The 19,358-nt window shown below is 40.1% G+C and overlaps 1 protein-coding gene across 2 annotated transcripts; it reads right to left on the bottom strand.

The window, feature by feature from the left end:
• Nucleotides 1–8,126: 8,126 nt before the first annotated feature.
• Nucleotides 8,127–17,647, bottom strand: and1 (actinodin1). Of its 2 annotated transcripts, XM_084939736.1 has the most exons (6): nt 15,030–17,647; nt 12,402–12,446; nt 11,894–12,039; nt 10,160–10,549; nt 9,528–9,734; nt 8,127–9,449 (listed from the first exon to the last, which is right to left on the bottom strand). In XM_084939736.1, the coding sequence occupies exons 1-6, from the start codon at nt 15,100–15,102 to the stop codon at nt 8,475–8,477; spliced, it is 1,836 nt and encodes a 611-aa protein (XP_084795862.1). In that variant the 5' UTR covers nt 15,103–17,647; the 3' UTR covers nt 8,127–8,474. The 2 variants fall into 2 exon arrangements, with proteins under 2 accessions (XP_084795862.1, XP_084795861.1); XM_084939735.1 differs by having other exon boundaries at nt 8,127–9,734.
• Between the last annotated feature and the right edge of the window lie 1,711 nt (nt 17,648–19,358).

The raw sequence follows: 19,358 nt of genomic DNA, 5'->3' as shown, positions 1-19,358 counted from the left end.
TCATCAGTCTATGTATTTAAGCCCTCTCTTCCCTTCAGCCCTTGTCGTGTCATTGATGTTATGTTGTCCTTCCCGTGTGTTCCCTCAGTTCAGTCAGCCATTCAGTTGTCCAGCCAGTCAGTGTCCGTTTACCCTCTGTTCATCCACTCCTTATAATAAACCTTCACCAGTCTTCACCTACCTGCGAGTCCTGCGTTTGGGTTCCTTCTTCCTCGCCTCCACACAACGCCTGACACCAGGCTTGCTCGATAAAGTCACTGTGCCCTCTCAGCTGAATTCTACTGATACACTTTGACTCTAATTCATGCAAATTGGTTAGGAAAACCTTAAACACCCATTTTGACTAAGTTATTGCAGTGCAAACTCCGTTTAATTATTCAGTTCAGAGTAGTTTAGTGCTTCTGCAGAAATCATGGTAACTAGCATGACTCAGATCAACACTGAGTGTTCACCCCTCATGTCTCTTTGAAACTAAAAAGAGATCCTACGTCATCTTGTGCAGCTAGTTTTGAAGCATTACCCTACTCAAACATTTCAAAACAAATGGAAATGTGTTGGGGAGATTGTGCACTCACAGTTAGCTGTCCTTGTGTGTGTGGTGAGTTCATTGATCCACTTCTGCACCTGGAAAGAACGTCTCGACTGTCTGTTCCTGCTTTGACCCTAAAATCTGAAACAGGTATTTTTGCACTTTTCTAAGTGTGGCTTTCTTCTTCTATGGTGGCAATTCTGAATATGTTATGTGAGTGTAGAGTTGAGTTGAATGCTCCAATGTCAAAGTTAGTTCCCCATTCAGTTCAGTTCATGTGCTCTGTTGCCGACCCTGAAGCTGCATGAATGGAAACATGCTGGTAAAGAATTTCACTTCATAACCAAGGCTGGAATTTAGAAGAAAAATGGAAATCAAGCGAAATGAGTTTTTAATTTGTTGTTCATATTTTATCTTCTGTGAAGATATGATCCAGTGCAGGACCTAACTGTATTTAAGACTAGATATTTTTGACTTTCAAGATTAAACTACAATTTAAAATACTATTTTATTTTCCTAATGTGACCCAATCCTTCGTATGCCTACAGAATTCATCCAGCTCTTATTTTGGCTGCCATGCAGATGACATGGTAAAAAATGGCCTGTATTTGTATAGCGCTTTACTAGTCCCTAAGGACCCCAAAGCGCTTTACACATTCAGTCATCCACCCTGGTGATGGCAAGCTACATTGTAGCCACAGCTGCCCTGGGCGCATGATAGGAAATCTTTTAACGGAGCAAAATAACCAAAGAAAAATTGAGTTTTAAAGGTGCAGCCTATTTCTGTGGAGTGTACTTTGGCCAGATTATTAACTGGCTGAAGCACAGAACAGAAATGAATTAGCACCTTTACAATGTTTTGCTGATGAGTAAATGGAAGACAGTTGTGAAGGCTAATGAGCAATCAGGAGTCCAGGTGGAGGTGAGGACATGGACACAAACATAGAGACGAAGCAAAACAGTAAACACAGGAAATGGAACAAGAGCTGAAATGAGCACACACACAGAGACAGGTCTGTGTGCGCCCGCAGCAACTCTTAAACTACATTATGTGCTCTCAGATGTTTATGGACCATTGTTGGTGCCACAATGTGGGAAAAGCCTGACTTTGAAATCCAGAAAGTAATTTCACCCCTTACAGAGGAATGTCCGTGGCTTTCAGATGGAACACCAGGCGCTCACACACATGTAAGACAGCTAATCAGAGGGCTCTAATACAAAACAGAATTTTAGGCTATCAAGGTAACTAGAAGTTAAACCACACCAGTCCTTCTGACCCGTCACTGATTTTGTATTAGTTTGAGAACTGATTTTAGCACTACATTGCAGTTTTTTAAGCCCTCCATGGTCTGGCCAATTTCTATATAACCTGACTACCAGGAAAAAAATGTTGTCCAATCAAAAAAATTTTTTAAATCCCCCAATGTTTGTAAGGTAATTAGAAGACTGAAATAATTTTTTGGGAAAAAGAAGTTAAATTTTTTTTAGATATCACATGTCCACTGCAGAGGACATTGGAAGGCCAAACATGTAAAAATGAACTTTGATGGCAAATATTTGCTTCAACTCTTCACCAAGGAAAAGTTTGAACTCAAGGAACTGTAGTGGCTTCTTCCCCCAAAACTGCAAGTCACTGCTATACTGAAGCCACGAGTTGGTGATTGCCAGATCAGAAAGTAGAGAACTGCACATACTGTCAACAAAATGGAGGAAATGACTACAAATGTCCACTACGGAGGACATTTTTTAAACACTTCAATACTATACTAAAATGAAGTTAGAATTAAGCATACTATGTTTTAATGTGTTATTTAGAGACTTATTTAAAATATGTTAACAACATTTATAGCTAAAAATTGCTCAATAAGAAGTTTTATGCACTTACTTTTCTTCTTCCCATAAAATGTGCTTGCAGCGATGGCCGCCATGTTCCTTAATGAAAAAACTAAAGTTCCCAAAGCTCCACCCCTTCACGTTTGGTATCATTGGAAAGCCCTAAATGTCCTCTGTAGATACCAAAAGGAGGCAATTCTGTAGTATGCAGTGCATGGGAGATATTCAGGTTTAGAAAGGTGCTCTACAGAGGACAAATTTGCATTGCTGGTAGTCAGGAGGATAAGCAAGATGCTGACTCCATATGAGATGTCGACGTCAGAGTAGGGAAGGCGGCCGGTGTCCTCTGACGTCTCCAACCTATTTGTAACTCGACCTCCCTGAATGTTAGGATCAAGATCAGACTATTGAAGTCTATCGTCATTCCGACTGCACTGTACGCTAGCGAAACCTGGCGCTCAACAAATGCGATCACTTAACGCCTGAACTTGCTTCAACAATGTGGTCTGCAGCGAATCGTGAGAATTTCTTACCGGGACCGGATAACGAACAATGAGGAAGGCACCTGCCCTTTAGCTGATGTTGTTGGAAAAAGGCGCTTCCGCTTTGCGGGCCATATTCTACGTCTACCCCCTTATCGCCCAGCCAAGATCGCCATTACATGGTTCCTGCGCACTGGCCAGCGAAAGCAAGGCTGACCAAAGATCACATGGTGTCGAACGTTTATGGATGATCTGAAAACCGTCAACATCGCCTGGGACAAAGCCGAGGCAATCGCCGCTGACCGGCATCGATGGAGATCGTTAGCTGTCTGATGGCGGCGGCGAAGGAGGGACTAAGTGCTTAGTAAGTTGGGTGAGATCTGTTGGCATGGATTTGTGGAGGGCACTAAAGTTTGTCTAGTAAAAGCTGATCAAGCCTTTGCAATTGGGGTTCCATGACTTTGGAATTCCCTGCCTGAGGATCTCAGAGAGCTCTCTAACCTCTTTTAGAGAGCTCTCTGTATTGGTTTTTCCTTCTCTTTTAAAATTCTTTTCAATTTCATTGTAGTTATTTAAACTTTAACTTTTCATAGCTGTTGCTTTCATTACTATTCAACACTTTGTAACTTTGTTTTGAAGAGTGTTTTATACATTTAAGTTCAACCTTTGATGGTGAGTATTATGAAGCTGGTTCTTTTTTTACTAGGGTACATAACTATGGTAAGTTGTGCTGCAAACCTAACTTGCTCCAGAGCTAGCTATGTTCCAGATTAGAAATCAATAGATTTGAAATCATTGCTAATAAATTATTCATAAAATTGCAAAATCACTCGTAGAAGATTTCTTGGACTTCACACATTGGTGCATGGATGGATAATTTGATTGCCCTACATGGATTAGTAGAGCAGTCCATGTCTGTTATATGCAGCCAACCCCAACATCACTCATATCACATCTCATTTTTATTTCTTCACCTGCGTGAAAAAAATAGTACTTTTGTGCGTTGGACACTGACACTAAAAATCTAAATTGCTTTGGAATAATCCGTAAGTAAAGATCAATGTTGTTGTGACAGAAGCCACAGAGAAATATGAAAAAAGGTTTATTTTTTCAGTGTTGACCTCTCAGAACATCCAAGCTGCATCTAATATTTTCAAGATAAACTGTGCATGTGTCTATTTTGATATTATCACATAGTTAATTTCATAGAAGCACAATATCCTTAGGATGGAAAAGAAAAATCAGATAAAGCAGAGGACACGCAGACGATAACCAGCCTTGTGAATAAACAATTACAAACATGACCTCACTTCCAGAAGAAAGTTAGTCAGAGCAGATTTACGACGCTGGCTTTGAATGAGCAATGAATGATTTCTAACTGGCAGACATTTAAGAAATAGTTCAAAGAGGAGTACGAATTAGCTTGATGACGGCAGAATAATTAAAGGACTCTGGTTTAGTCTGTACAGCGTTTCATTGGACAGGATTTTTGTCTACTAAGATGGTCACTGAGACATTGAGTCATGTTGTAGCTTTGCATGTTTCACTATCTACATGATGCATCTTCTCCTCCTCCTGCTGCTTCCTCTCTTTACTTTCATGTATCCTTAAATTCTGCTCTGTTCACTCATGATGCTAAGCCAGGGGTGGGCAATTCCAGGCCTCAAGGGCCAGTGTCCTGCAGGTTTTAGATCTCACCTTGGGTCAACACACCTGAATCACATGATTAGTTCGTTACCAGACCTCTGGAGAACTGCAGGAGCTAATTTAGCCATTTAAATCAGCTGTGTTGGTTCAAGGACACATCTAAAACCTGCAGGGACACCGGCCCTCGAGGCCTGGAGTTGCCCACCCCTGTGCTAAGCCCATCCCTTGAACGCAGGGTTCTTTTGAACATGCAGTAGCTCACTTAATGTTTAAAATCCTCCACAGTAAATGAGCAATGCCAAGGAGGATGATCTTCTGGAGCTCTTGTATTTATGTTATTATATTAAGATATTTTGCTGGGACTTTGTTGGTGTGGTCTTCCACCCTTTATTGATCAAACCTAAAGCAAAAATTGAGAAACCTGAATGGCATAACTCGAGAACGAAGCAACGTAGGAGCTTCATATTGATGCCATAGGTGTATCTACTAAAAAGTTGGAATCTCAGTGACCTTGACCTCAAGGTTAGAGGTCAAGTTTTCTGAAAAAATCTTCTGAATGCAATAACTTGTGAACATACTTTGAAAAGAGATTCTTTGCTCCTTAACTCATTTGTTGTCTTGTTCACGTTGGGTAGATTTAGTAGAAGAGAAGCTTTGATTTGTTATCAGTACCTGGATTTCTGGTCCAGTTATTTTTCTCGGATGTCTTTAGTTAAGACATAAAAGGTCATGTTATTTTAGGTGAAGCATTTTACTCGCTGCACAGCTGTGAATCCACTCAGCAGGAGAAGACTGAAGATTGCCAATGTGACAGGATATTTTTTTTCCACTCTTTTATATTTCACAAAATAGAGTCAAAATTTTACTCTGAAAAGAACGTGATTCATTTGTAGTGATGCAAATTGTGTTTTTCTTCCCACAGCACCTCTGTTTTGTTAGATAAAACATTTTTAAAACTTTTGACTTGATTTTCAAATTTTTAGAAGCTCTCCTGTCAGTTTTTTTTATGTTTTTATCTCAGTTACTCAAAAAAACTGAGCCAATATTTGTAACTCTGATGACAGAAGACAGCTTCTTGTTTTACTTCCTACTGCTTTTCTCTTAATGTTTATTCATCAAGCTAAATGCAATCACATTTCAACTAAAAATTCCCACTTCATTTAAATTTTTTTTTTTTTAACTGTGTCCACAGTAAATAAGTATTCCAAAAAAGAGGCTGATCCAGCTTTATCAGTGCAAGTATCATCATTTTCTTCTACTCATACCTGACAGTGAATCATCCGACGCATATTACAAGTCCATGATGTGTTGCTTCCAGATTTAGGTCCTCATTCTTCATTCCAATCTTAGAAAATTACCTAACCAGCCTTTACAATGATCATCCAGTGAATCGGGTCTATCTTTGCTTTTGAGCATGTTGTTTGACAATGTTCCTCCTTTTCAAATCTATAAATGCACCTACCCTGCTGGATCCTTTTTACAACCATCCTTCTTTTAATTAACACCAATATGTGATGACTCAGGAGTTCATCTCTGTTTTTATTTTCTGTTTTTATAAAAGAAATTCTCATCATATATTCATCACAACTTGCACCTTATCCCCTGATTTTTATTACCTAATTAAAACAAAACAAATCCTGCATACCCTTTGTCCTTTTGTTTGTAACTGAATGGCAAAGTTTTCAGCTGAACTTTGAGGCCTACAAGAGCTTCACTCCAGTCTGCTGAAGGCATGTGGCGTTAATGTGTTTGACGGCTCCTGGATCAATGAAAGTCGGGCCTCTCACCCTCCTCTTGCTGGGTCTTTTGGAGCTAACTGAGAGATCCAGCATGGAAAACAATGGAGTCACAGTTTGGATAAGAGTAGAGCAGAAGAAACCTCAAATTTAAAAAAAGAAGAAAGCATCAGTCCTCACTTAGTCACTACTTGCGCTTCCTCTAACTCGACCAACATAAAAATAATCTAGTTTAGGACAAACGAATAAGTAAATTTAGGAAAGTGATAACAGTTCTTTTGACACTGCACGCACAGCACTGGAAACTACAGCAAGTTGAATGACAGTTGCGATTGTTTGGTGTGAATCATGCAGTTCTTTCCTGCATGACCGTAACACTGCTGGAAGTGTAGTACAGCTCTGTCTCCTTGTGCCTTCATTTACAACAACAGTTCACACTCCAGCGTGAGTGTTCATATACTCAGGCACTTTGGCACGGCCGCACGCACTCAGTGTCAGGTCGCTCAGTCATCTGATGGTTCCTACCACACCGGCCACCATCAGTGCTTACCGGGGGTTCTAGCATGCTGCTGCATAAATAGGAGAGACTGATTAAACAATGTGCCACAGCTGTGCCACTCAGTCTCTGATTGGCACTGAGCCCTGAATCTCCTGTTCCACCTCTACTCCCCACAGCTGAGCCAAAACCACACCCCACCACCACAGCAATAGCAAAACCACATTTTTGAGAAAACTAACAAGCACATTCCTAAGAAAAATTCTGTTTCGTGGAACAGCTGAACTCTTTTTCCTCCTTCACAGCAGGCGTTGGGCCCCGAACATTTGGTGTACACCGTGTAATATACAGTACTCACATAGGTTTTTTGGTTTTTAAAGGAAGACTATTAAAATCCCATGTGCGTGTTTCTCAAAAAGCAATGACATGCATGAATTAATGTTAATGGTAAACACTCGTTCGTAGTATTTTCTACTTGACTGGGGCATTCAAACTGCTTTATACAACAGTCCTCATTCAAGCATTTTTTTTTCTTTCCAAGTTCTTTCTGCTTCACATTCACAGTCCAATAAACAATTCAGAAAAAAACCTGAGGGTTGCACGCTAACGATACTTTACTTTGGCATGCAGACTGGGACAGCCAGGGACTAAACCACCAACCTTCCAATTAGTGGATGACGTGCGCTACCTCCTGAGTTACAGCCACCCCTGTGTGTTAATGAGATAGAGAAAGGGAATAATTGACAAAAGAAATTTACACTTTTTGCATTTACTTAAGGGCATCAGTAGAAATAATAGTAATTTTACACTAAATGATAAACCCTATAGTCTGTGTAAGTGAAGTGTATTTAAAGTTTTGTACACGGTATGTGAGTGCAAATTGTCATTTGAGTAAGGCCTGCTAATCTGTCCAGTGTTTATTCTGGTAACCCTGGACCAGAATATATATTTCTGTTCAGAAGACTTCAAGATTTTGGCAGACAGCGTGTAATACCTAAGAAATGCTTGATTCTAATTAAAGTTTGCTTTTATTTGCCAAAGAATCTGGAGATTTTGGACATATAATACAAGTCAGGATTTTTTTCCCCTTCACATTCATTCAAAAGCAATGAAAAACCAAAAATCAGTGGATGCTTATATTTCTTAAAACTCTACTTCAGCTTTTATATCATAGATGTAACCCCCAAATACCCATATTATGTTTTTTCTTTCTGAGTGGATCAGTTTGTTCCAGATTATAGTAGCTAGTCAGTATGTCATGGTGCAGTAAAATGCAAAAAAACTAATCAAAGCCAACAAACATATTTCTGTATTTTTTATTAGAACAATTAAAATGAAAAAAATGACAATCCATCTGTGTCAAAAAGCAATAAACAATATTTCATTTTAAAAATAATGCACAGATACAGAAGCAAAGCTGAGAGCTGCGAGGTCATTACACACTTGAAAGCACAGAGGAGAGTTTAAGGTAGAAAGTAAAAAGCAATAAATCAAAGCATCAGGCCCAAAGCAACTAAAGTTATAGGAAGGCGTTCCAGGAAAGTTTTTAGCAGGCTCCCAAAGCAAGAAACTGTGTTTGGGATGTACATGCATGTACTTGCTCTCTGGGTCCATCAAATTCACCTGTGTCCCACCTCTGGTCCAGATAGAACTGGTTTCTCGGGGCATGAGGCGTTCAAGGGCTGAACTACAGGAACGCATGGGACTGTGCATTCATGTCCATCTGCATGCTTTTGTGCGTGTTAGCCTGTTTACTTCTTGCGGTAGTTGTCTGCATAAGCTCTGTGATCATCCTGCCCGGGATACTGGTCTCCATAGCGCCTCAGTATGTCCTGGAGGCTGGGCATGCCTTGTGAGAGAGGCTGGTAGGTTGTGTGAGATTCCTCCTGGCCGCTCTGGTAGGGCTCTGCTTCATACTGGTCCTGATTAACCTGCTCTCTCTCGGCTGCCGTCAGGCTGTGGTCCTCTGCTGCATGACGTTCAGGCTGGCTTTGAGGCTGCTCGGTCTCATAGCGACGCAGGCGGCAGTCACGGTCATACTCGGGGTCACAGTGTGGGTTTTCCGGCTCCAGGACGCCGTTGCGGGTGCCGTCAGAATTCAGGTGGGGCTCATAGGCCTCAGCAGGGTAAGGGATGCGACGTTGAACTCCAGAGCGAGGTGCGCTGGGCTTCACGGGATAGCATTCACGGTCATAGCCAATGAAACAGTCGTAGCCCTCCTTGGTTTTGCCTGGGGGACCCAGAGGGTGGCGTTCCTCCTGGGCAGGTTCCTCATAACTGGGATAGGAATAAGGGTGCTGCTGCCTGGGGGAGGGAGGGGTGTGCAGGTGCATAGCGCCTGCTGCATCACGCATAGCAGAGTAAGGATCGTTGGAGTTTGACTCAGAAGCAGCCCCCATACGTGGAGCATATGGGTCATTAGCGTGAGCTTGGGCCATGTATTGGCGCAGTACAGCAAAGAGATCAGTAGCTGGAGGAGAAGTTGGGGCACTGGCCTGGCGATACATAGCATAAGGATCAGTGACTCTGTTAACATTAGAATAAGAATCCCTATACATGGAATAGGGGTCATACTGCTCAGCAGGAGGGGCAGCACGGATGGCAGCGGCCTGATTTCTCTCGTTACTTTTGTATGACTCTGGAGGAGTGGAAAATCTGGTGGCGGTAAGAGGGTTGCAACCGTCTTCAAAAAGAGGATTGCAGGATCCTGGTGCAGCTTGGGGAGCCTGGAGGGATAGAGTAAAATTAAAATATAGTAATGCAGAAAGCTGTTGAAGGAAATTAGTATGACGAATAAGACGTACCGTACTGGAGGCAGAATAGGCATTCATGTAGAGACCAGCAGGAGCTTTCTGTACCATTTTACAGGCAGGATCTTTCTTGGGGTCACAGCCAAGGTGGGCATATGATGGACGGGACCCACCAGAATACCCATAAGCAGCTTTCAGATGGTACTGCAGACACTCCACATCATCAGAGCCACAGATCCGCAGCAACTCTACCTTCTGCTCCTGAAGCACGAGAAACAAGGATCCATATTATGAGATGGGTGCAATTTTTTCTCATCGAAAACATTTGTAAGCAATTAAATTATTGCTCCTGCTGAATGCATCCATCTTGGGCAATAATTATAGATATAGGTTTGCAAATCTTACCCATGGGAGCTTTCAGATGCACCACTGCCCAGCAGTCTAAGGTTCTATTATCTAATAATAACATAAGTTTTAACATGAACTCTAAATTCTAAATAAAGAACTCTAAAAACTCTCTAAATTACCTTAAATTTAAACAATAATCAGTTTTTCAGTTGTAAACAGTTTGAAAAATTGTGATATTTTGTATGGCATGATACAAAACGTGCAATGAATAATTAATTAATTAATTAAAATACAGTAAATATACATGTATACTATGCACAAAAAATACTGTAGCATACCATGGTCAGGAAAGGCATCGTGGACGAAGAGTAGTAGTAGTACCCTGACTGAGGGTCCTTGGCTGGAGCAGGAGAGTGGACGTACTGAGGAGCAGGGGTGGCAGCCGCGAGCACCAATGGCTTGTAAGGGCTCTTTCCCTGGACTAAAGCCATGTACATGCAGTAGGGGTCCTTGGTGGGGTCACAGGTTTTTACTGGGGCAGGTTTGGGGGGTTCCGCTTTAGGACTGGCCCTGCTGGTGTAGGAAGCCACACAGTTGGGGTCTTCAGTATCGGAGCAGGATTTGTAAACATCTCCCAGGTGTCTCAAGTAGGCCTTGTAGGAGCGACGTCCCTCAGCACGGTTCTTGTTCTGGAGGTAGGCGAGGAAGATGCGATCCATCTCCTGAATCTGAAGGGAGTAAGGATTTATTGTTTTTTCACTGATCTGATGACATGTAACATCAATAAAAGTAAAAGGCTTCTCAGAGAACCACCACTCTCTGAACATCCAGTTTTACAGGGAGGCGCTCAGAAAGAAACTATCTCTGGCTGAAATTATAAACTCTGTGTGGTCAACATTTGTACTCTGGCAATTTTAATTATGCTTTTTTAATATTAGAGTATGAGACTGTAAAACAGCAGTAATAACCAGCTTGTACCTATTCATAAACACGACTGTCCTCCTAGCCTCTGTTTTTGAAAACTGGTGCTATCAAGGAAGTAACTGACCAATCAGCATGCATTAGCAGAACACTAGCTTTTTATTGGTAACCCTGTTTTATTGATTATAATGTTGACATGTAAGAGAAATTTAATTTTTGTTTGTTTCTTTTGTTTTATTGTGTTTTGTAGCAGGTGTGACTCTTTAGTTTTGCTGTTTAGGTGAACTGAACCTTCTGGTGAAAGAAGCTGGACAGGCCTCTGTAGATCTGGTGCCTGCTGTCCTTTGAAAGGACATTTGATTGTGTGTGCTTTAATTCCTGTTTGATAAAACTCACTCCGTCAAGTTTTCCCAGCAGAAAATCACGCAACTTGTTAAACTACTCCTGATTTTACTGGCTCATTAACTTTATATGTGAGAGTTGTTAGTGATATATTCAGGTTTAGGATGATAATAATATTTGCGACTTCTTAGTGACTCCACTCATTTTTCCTGAATCCAAATTCCGAGTCCTTCCTTGCCCCCTTGTCATGTCTAAAAAACAAGGGCAGCAACAATAAATCAAAGCAGTGAAGCTGAAAGAAACCAAAAACTGTGCTAAAAGGTGCTAAAACAGTACTTTCAGCTTTTATTACATCCAGTCACATTATAATTTATGGTTTGGTCACTGCAAAAGACTCAAGCCTGTAATACCTGTAATACCTCACATTTGATACATACAGTTTTTGTGAGTTATGGCAACTTCTACATCATCAGCATGATTATTTCCCCCACAAAAAACCTATATAAACTGCACAACACATTTTTAAGCAATACATTGCAAAACAAATGCCAGATTTGGCAAATACAATACAAATAAGCTGGCATGTACATTAATATATTAAAAATCCATTTTAATTATTTCATGGTTCAGGCTTTAAAGGGTTAATATAAAAGCATTAATTAGAGCAGCTTTAAATATAAGAGAACCAATCATCTCATTAACAACTTGTCAATACTAAAGAGTTTTGTTTCATATTAAACAGCTGAAGTGTTACATGGAAACTTTCATTTCATGGCACAGTTAATGTCGAAAACAAAGCGTTCACTCACTGCCTCCTGGTTGCCGTTGTCAGTAAAGTACTTGTACCATGCCCAGAAGTCAGAGTGCTGTTTGTACCAGCTGATGTTCCTGCGGTTGCGGATCAGCCTCCTGTGTGCTGCTGCAGCAGCCGCCTTCTCCTGGATGCTTTCCCCCGCTGAGGGCAGGAGATGAGGGGAAAAAACGAAGACACGGCTGATCCAAAGGCTTCCACACTGACATCATATTCAAGGACTTTCTAGTGACTTTTAAAGTTTCCAACAAAACATTCAAGGACTCAAACCCCTTTTTTTTTGTATTCGCTAGAAAACGGCTTCCATCTCACATTAGCTCTCAATCACAGGGTCAAGTGTTGAAGCTACACAGAAGCCAGGTGAGGTGGAAGTCATAAATCTGTGTTTACTTTCCAATCACAAACCTCTTCCATGGACAAACTTTTCAAAAACTCGGTCACCGTGCACTCTTTAGAAACAAACACACATGTTGAAGTATCTTTTAAGGTAAAAACAACATACTTACCATCTCCTCTGGGCTTTTGCACAATTGGTCCAGCAGACAAGAATGCTGCAAACAGAGAAAAGCAAAAACAGATGTTGCTGAAGTCAAAATTGCTGATTCTTTCTAATCTAATTTGTCTGTAATATCCAAGCGATAACATGACATTAAACCTCAAATGCTTACGGGCTGATAGTTTTCATTAAATAGGGCTGGGGTAATTGGCACTGCCTGAAGCACTGGTTACTGCAGTTCTTTGTAGATTTTTATAGGGGCGCTTGTAACACGGAGCCCCACGCTGTGCTTTCAAAGGGCCGTGTGTATCTGTATGCACATACATGCACACGTGTGCACAGTTTGAAGTCGAAGGAACAGCAGATTCAGATTCAGCTCTGCTCCGGGTTCCTTTCATCTCCGCAGGGAGAAGGTGTTAGTCCCTCACAGAAGGGGAGGAAGAGGAGAAGGAGGTAGAGGAAGAGAGGAACAGATGACAGCCTTAAAAAGATCCACAGGGGATAAATTAGGGTTACGTGGCGTGTGTTTTAAGTGGAAAAAAACATTAATCTCTTGATTTTTCTTTTTCTTTTCTTCTTTTTTAAAGTTTGGATTGGAAGAATGGATATGCACTGTCGCCTGTGAGGTTAAATTAAAGGTATGGATCCTAAAGTACACAACAGAATTAAAGGAGAAGGTGGGAAGGTGACCCATGGTGATGTTTAGGAGGAGGAGGAGGAGGAGGAGGGTGGGCTGAATGATGCTGCCTCAGTATATCCGCTCTATTTCTCTCTTTCTTTCTTTTAACAAGCCTGTAAAAAATGGCAGGCACATCTGGAAACAGCAGCACTTTAAGAGGGCATAGAGGATGCTGACAGGTAATAATTTTTTTACTGATCAAAGTAACTCCTCCTCTTCCTCGTTACTGTATTCTTTCCCCTTTATCCATCAGGGAGCGTAACTTTTAAAACCAATTTTAAAAGAAAGCATGTCAATCAAGAAGAGAGAGAACTGGAAACAGGTGGTAGGGGAACAACCTGTCTCCATGTTGCAACATCGCCGGTGATATATGAGCATCACAGACGTGTTATAGAGCCGCATGATGATATATGTGAAACCCAGTTCTGATGAACTCATCAGACGTACTGCAACTAAACTTTAGCTTTAACAAACTGAACCTTGAAATGAAGCAATAGCTCAAGGCAAATGCATTTTAAGGAGGCTCGAACAATCAAAGGAAAGTTGGAAAAATAAGCTGCTAAACTGATTCACAAAATCAAAAATGTTGTAAGTCTAAAAGCTAGATCCTCTGGCTCTGAATAGCTTTATTAGTATCACACTAATCTATAGCCAGCTGTGTGTTTTTAATGGTTTAAAATAACTGCATGTCAACCTAAATGCAAAAGGTAAAAGCTCTGATTTATGAATATTTTATTTTTTTAAAAACAGACAAAGAAAGAAAGTCACTCATCATTGCTGTGTCCCTGCTAACATTAAGAAATAATGGCTGACATTCGTCATCAATGTGGACTTGAATGACTCATTCTTGCCCACAGTAAAGTCTACCCTTCATCTCACGATTTACTCTTCAATCATTCAGTTTTTCAACTCGTAAAACTGGAAACATGCTTTTATGTCATCATTGTTCTTTTGTTCTACCCATCAGTTGGGACATGAATGGACTCTTATTTGCTCAAGGACTGTATTTAAGGACAGATTTGCAGTGCGAGAAGTGAGCATTCACCGGAAACTGCAGTCTTTCAGGGATGTTTTATCATTTTAAATGGCACCATCTCAGCACTGAAGACTTTTGGGGAGTGTGCTTATCTTTCAGAGTATCCGCGCGTCATAGAGGCACCGTGTTTTACAGGTACCTTTGCTTTAAAGTGGAGCTAGAAAAGTAGTTGAAAGTTGCTGAAGCCTGTTTGAATAATATGAGTTTAGACAGATTTTTAATTAGTTATAGCTTTGTATACACTGAAGTATTAGATAAGAGTTTACGATATTGATAAATTTTGTTCTGATGAAAGATACGATGGGTTGCTGGTTTTGGAATGTGAGGTTTTAGTGCTTTTGTGCCTTTAATACAATTTCAAAGTGATTATCTTTAGGTTTGGGGTTGCATCTAAGATATCTGATGACATTATCTCAGACTTTGTTGGAGGCACTTAGAAACAAACCCCTCAAGTTTGATTAAGAAAATATTTGTTGCAGACCTACCAAAAACCCAAGCAATGTATATAATATAAATAAAAGAAAAAGCTCCATCTTTTCAACACTAACACATTTTCATTTGAGATCCTAACACTGTCACCGAGCTTGGAATGCACCCATAAAGCAGACTAACCTCCAAACTCTTGGAGATCTTGGAGCTTTGCTGTTATGATTCTTGCAAATATTTTTTAATAATTCTTTAATTTATTGGGCTCCTAATTGTGCATCTTCTGATTGTGTTATTGTGATTGTTTCTTCCAATAGAGATTTCAATCTGCAGTAATATATAATATGAATATATTTACACTGTGCGATTACTAATCAACATTATAATTTAGCTACCTGTCATCATTTCCATAATTCGCTATAATATAATGTATAGCTGACAATCTGGCCTTGTTATCTGACGCCGTCTGTAATGTCCCATGTCTGCTGGGTACTCACCAGGCAGCAGCATCACAGCCAGCACAATGGTGATCAACACACCGGAGAAACTGGTCCGTCTTCTTTCAGCCATGACTGGACCTCAACAAAAACACAATCTTGAAAACCACTGTCACTTTGATCCTTTCTGTGCCTGTACCTGATTGACACTTCACATGATGCAAAATCCTTTTTTTCACATATACTTTGATCACTGGCTCCAAAAATAAGGTCCAACAAGCCATAGTAGTAATATTTTAGCCACTAGTCACTATTTTTCTCACAAAGATGCATTTTAAAGCTCAAAAATAACTTTACAAAACTTTTAAAGCTCTATCAAAAGTCTCAACAGTTGGAGAAGTGACCTCTGCCTGTGGCTTGGAATTGAACTCTTGAAACAAACATGTTGCCACAACGGCTCCTGGCTGGGTTCAATCTACTGGTTTGTCATAGTAAAACAGAACCAGGTGTTTTTCAGCAGAATTTCAGCAGAATTTTAAGCCTCGGAAAGTACCTGATTCTACCAAAAGTAAACACAGACTGCACTGTTTGGTCTCTTACCTGCAGTTGTTTGACTTCAGTTTCCTTCCAGAGGATCCAAAGTGGACTCGGATGAAGCTCAGTCCACCAGGTGTGTACGTGGGAGGTGTTTGTGTGTGTGTTAGGGACTCCTTGCCTGCCCTGCAGCTCTTCTTACAGACTGATCTGACAAAAGGATCCAGCAACGTTTTAAAGTGAGCCCATCATCTCTGACACGCACTAAAAAAGGCTCAGCATGATTACCTGAGGGGGGTCAAGGGCCACCCCAAGAAGATGCCTGATTGGCTGAAACTTTCAGCCAATTGGAGGCACTGTAATTAAAGACAGAAAAGCAGAGACGGTGGGAGAGCTCGGAGTAAAGATGAAGACGTGGAGTATTGGGTGATAAGAAGAAACCTCAAGTTGTTAATTTAAGCTACTTCACGGTTGATTGTTTAATTATATTAAATGTAAGAAATCACATCTGTTTCAGAGATGCAACAATAACTCATGTAAAGTAAAATAAAGACCACAGAGGAGGCAGAGGAAAGACACAGGGCTGTAAAATAAAGGGGCGTTGAGGTGCCACATAAGCACTTCTCAGAGACCTCAATGAGGGCCAAACCACAGCTTCTGTCTGAGCACACACAACATGCAAGCACAGCTGGTCCACACATGAGGAATTTGATAATCTACAGTTTCCTCCTGAGTTTAACTGTGTTCAGGCATGCCAGCCACGTAAGACACACACAGGTACATAAACACACACACAATGATTTTAGTAGAAAAACTATGTATCTGAGATATATGATGCAATATCACCACATCTGACTATATAAGCCTATAATTCATTTAGGCCATTCAGTAATGTTATCAGGTTTATGTCCAGAATAGCTGCAGAGGGGTTTTATTGTTTTTGGTTCTTTTACTGAAAATATTTTTGACACTAAATGTAATTTAATTTAAAACAAATATGACTTTTAAGAGAAAATCAGTTTTAAACATTGTCTTATTCCAGAAAGAGAATACGTTTAACATTTATGGAAGTATAAGATTTTGAACACGGTGCTTAAATGACTGATTGTGAAACAGCTAAAGACTGAACTACAGTTAGAGGATTTTGAATAGCTTGAGGTGTTTTAGTTTGGTCACTTAGAGAAAACTGCAAGTCCTTGTAGAGCAAAAGGAAGAGGCCTGCTCTTCTTTACAGCGTTGCTTCAATTCATTTTGGGTTGAGATCTGGAGTTTGACTGGACCATTGCAACACTTTTAATTTTTTCCAAACATTCTGATGGAGATTTGCTTCTGTGCTTGGGATCATTGCCCCATTGCATGGCCTAAATTGGGCCAAATGTTAGTTGTCAGACTTGTGGCCTTACTTCTGACTCTAGAACACTTTGATATACAGAGAATTTCACCATCAGCCTAATGGGTTTAAGTTATCCAGGTCCTTTGCCTGCAAAACAAACCCAAATCATTAGCCCTCAACCAAAGTGCTTAACAGCTCGTATGAGGTGTTAGTGCATAACATCTCCAATGTAGTTTTGCCTGTGCAAACGGCATTGTTCCATACTTTAAGGTTTGTTCCACTGAATTTTTGCAAACCTAAGCTGTGCTGCCATAAACAATACTTGTTCAGTCTTTATCTTACTGCACTGTCATGAAGTTTAACATTTAAAATTCTAACTGAGGCCTGCGTAGTCTGAGATGGAGCTCTTGGGTTTCTCTGAGCATTGCATGGTCCATGAGATGAATCTGCTGGAATGTGCACTCCTGGGAAGATTTTGACACTGACACACACCTGAATGCAAAATTTCGGATTTATAGATGTGGTAAAGGGATAAGTGATTTATAAAGTGCATTTGATTAGCAGCACTTGGATGCTTAGTACCCTCTTAACTTTTAACCCTTTAAGACCTACCATAGAACCAAGTCCGCCAGAGCTTATATTATATTTTTACATGCTGTAGTGCCATTTTTGGGAGCATTTCAAGTTGCTATACATCAATACAACCATTACAGTCTAAATTTTAATAATATGTATGCATTAAGTGCATAGTAATTACATAAATTGTAAAAAAGTGCAATAAACTACAAAAAAATTGAAAATAGTTTTTGTTTTTTTAACATATATTTCTAGTTAGAGAAATTTAAGAGGCTTATCCCTCAAAACTGTAAATACAAAAAAGTTGCACAAAATAGTTTTCCACCACAGGAAATTTATTTTGAGTGTCTTCATAGTTTTATTTTTGAAATACACCAATTTTTATATACTGCAGGAAAAACGAAAATAAATATTATAGTGCAAATTTGCAAAAAAGCAGCATATGCATCAAAATAAACTATTTCCAGCAGTGCAATTTGAGTTCTAAGCATCCCAGAAACGACACAGAAAGTCATAAAGTCAAACATAACTTTTAAAAACACCAGTATAGGCTCATGAGGCCCTGATGGTAAAAAAAACTACATTTCCGCAACATGACGTCACTTCCGGTTCCGGGCAGGTCATGGCGGACATGCGATAGTTCGCGCTGACATCTATTCCAGGAGGAAGTGTTCTGAACAGCTGATCAGATCGGCAAAGCGTGTTTCTGTAATATTATGTTTTTGTTGCTGCAAGTGCTTTTTATGCAGTGTTTGCAAAGCTATATGTGGAAGGAAACTGTGACCTAGGACAAGCTGATGGCATAAGATGTAAGTACAACTCCTCCGGTTTCATGTGCAAAAGAAATTTATTGCGCTAGCTCACGTGGTTGCAGTGCTACCGGGATTTAAAAGTAGTTGCGCAAAACAGAGCGTGCCTGCTCCAACCGGCTTTAAAGGGTTAAAGCTGTAAGGATCAAGCTAGTTTTTCGCAGGCCTACATAGAGCCTGTGTGACTGTATATGTCAGAAATACCACTGCGCTTTAACTGGTAATGTAACTACTCATTACAAATGTTATTTTATTGACAGTATCACCTGTGTAATTGTCATTTTACAATAAAACACTAAATCTTTCACATGCATTTACTGTATATCTCATTTATCTGCTATGCAGAAGAGCTTTCTTTTAGTAACCTGTTTAGTGTTTGACCTCATTGGTTTTAATCTGACGTTAAATTGTAAAATGTTTCCCATAGCAGGTTTTCCACTTGATGACCTGCTGTAGTCTGGAACTTTCCATAATCCGAGGCCTATACTAAATACAAAATCTGCCTTTTGTAAAGTAAAATTAAACTTTTTATGAAGTATTAGGTAAATACTCTTGACAGCATGCTACTTGTAAAATATAACATACAAACTTCATTATTTTCTTTATCCTGTACAGAATGTAAATCTTTCCATCCACCTGTTTTTAAAGCCTCACTACAGATTTTCAGTTTCATTAAGATTTGGAGTTTTCCTGGCCATGAATCCAAACTCTGATCTTGTGCAATTAAGTTATTGCTTTTGTCTTGAGACATGTTGCTCAATCATGCTGGAAAATTCACAAATTGTCACCAAAGTACTTGGAAGAAGTTGGCCTTTGAGGTTTTAGTATAGTTGGCCATTAAAAAGAGGGTGGACGAGGAGAAACATCTTTTTTCCATTTTCTCTGTTTACAGTACTTTGCTGTTCCTGCATAGTCACACCTTAATTGTTGCACACTGGCTTTTTATTTCTTTCATCTTTATTTGTTCTGGAGTTGTTGGGTTTTTTTTAGCATTTCCACATTTTTCCAGCCCTATTCCTGTCCCATCATGCTCCCGCTGATCATTGAGTGATCACGTTAACACATATGTAATTACGTCTGCTAACAGGTGGTTCTCAGGAGAAACAAGCCTACAATCCAGGCAGGAGCAGATTCAAA

The sequence above is a fragment of the Perissodus microlepis genome, chromosome 9 (assembly GCF_051167445.1).
Source record: "Perissodus microlepis isolate ML-2025 ecotype Zambia chromosome 9, ASM5116744v1, whole genome shotgun sequence".
Lineage (NCBI taxonomy): Eukaryota > Metazoa > Chordata > Actinopteri > Cichliformes > Cichlidae > Perissodus > Perissodus microlepis.
This window is presented reverse-complemented; position numbering and strand designations above follow the sequence as displayed.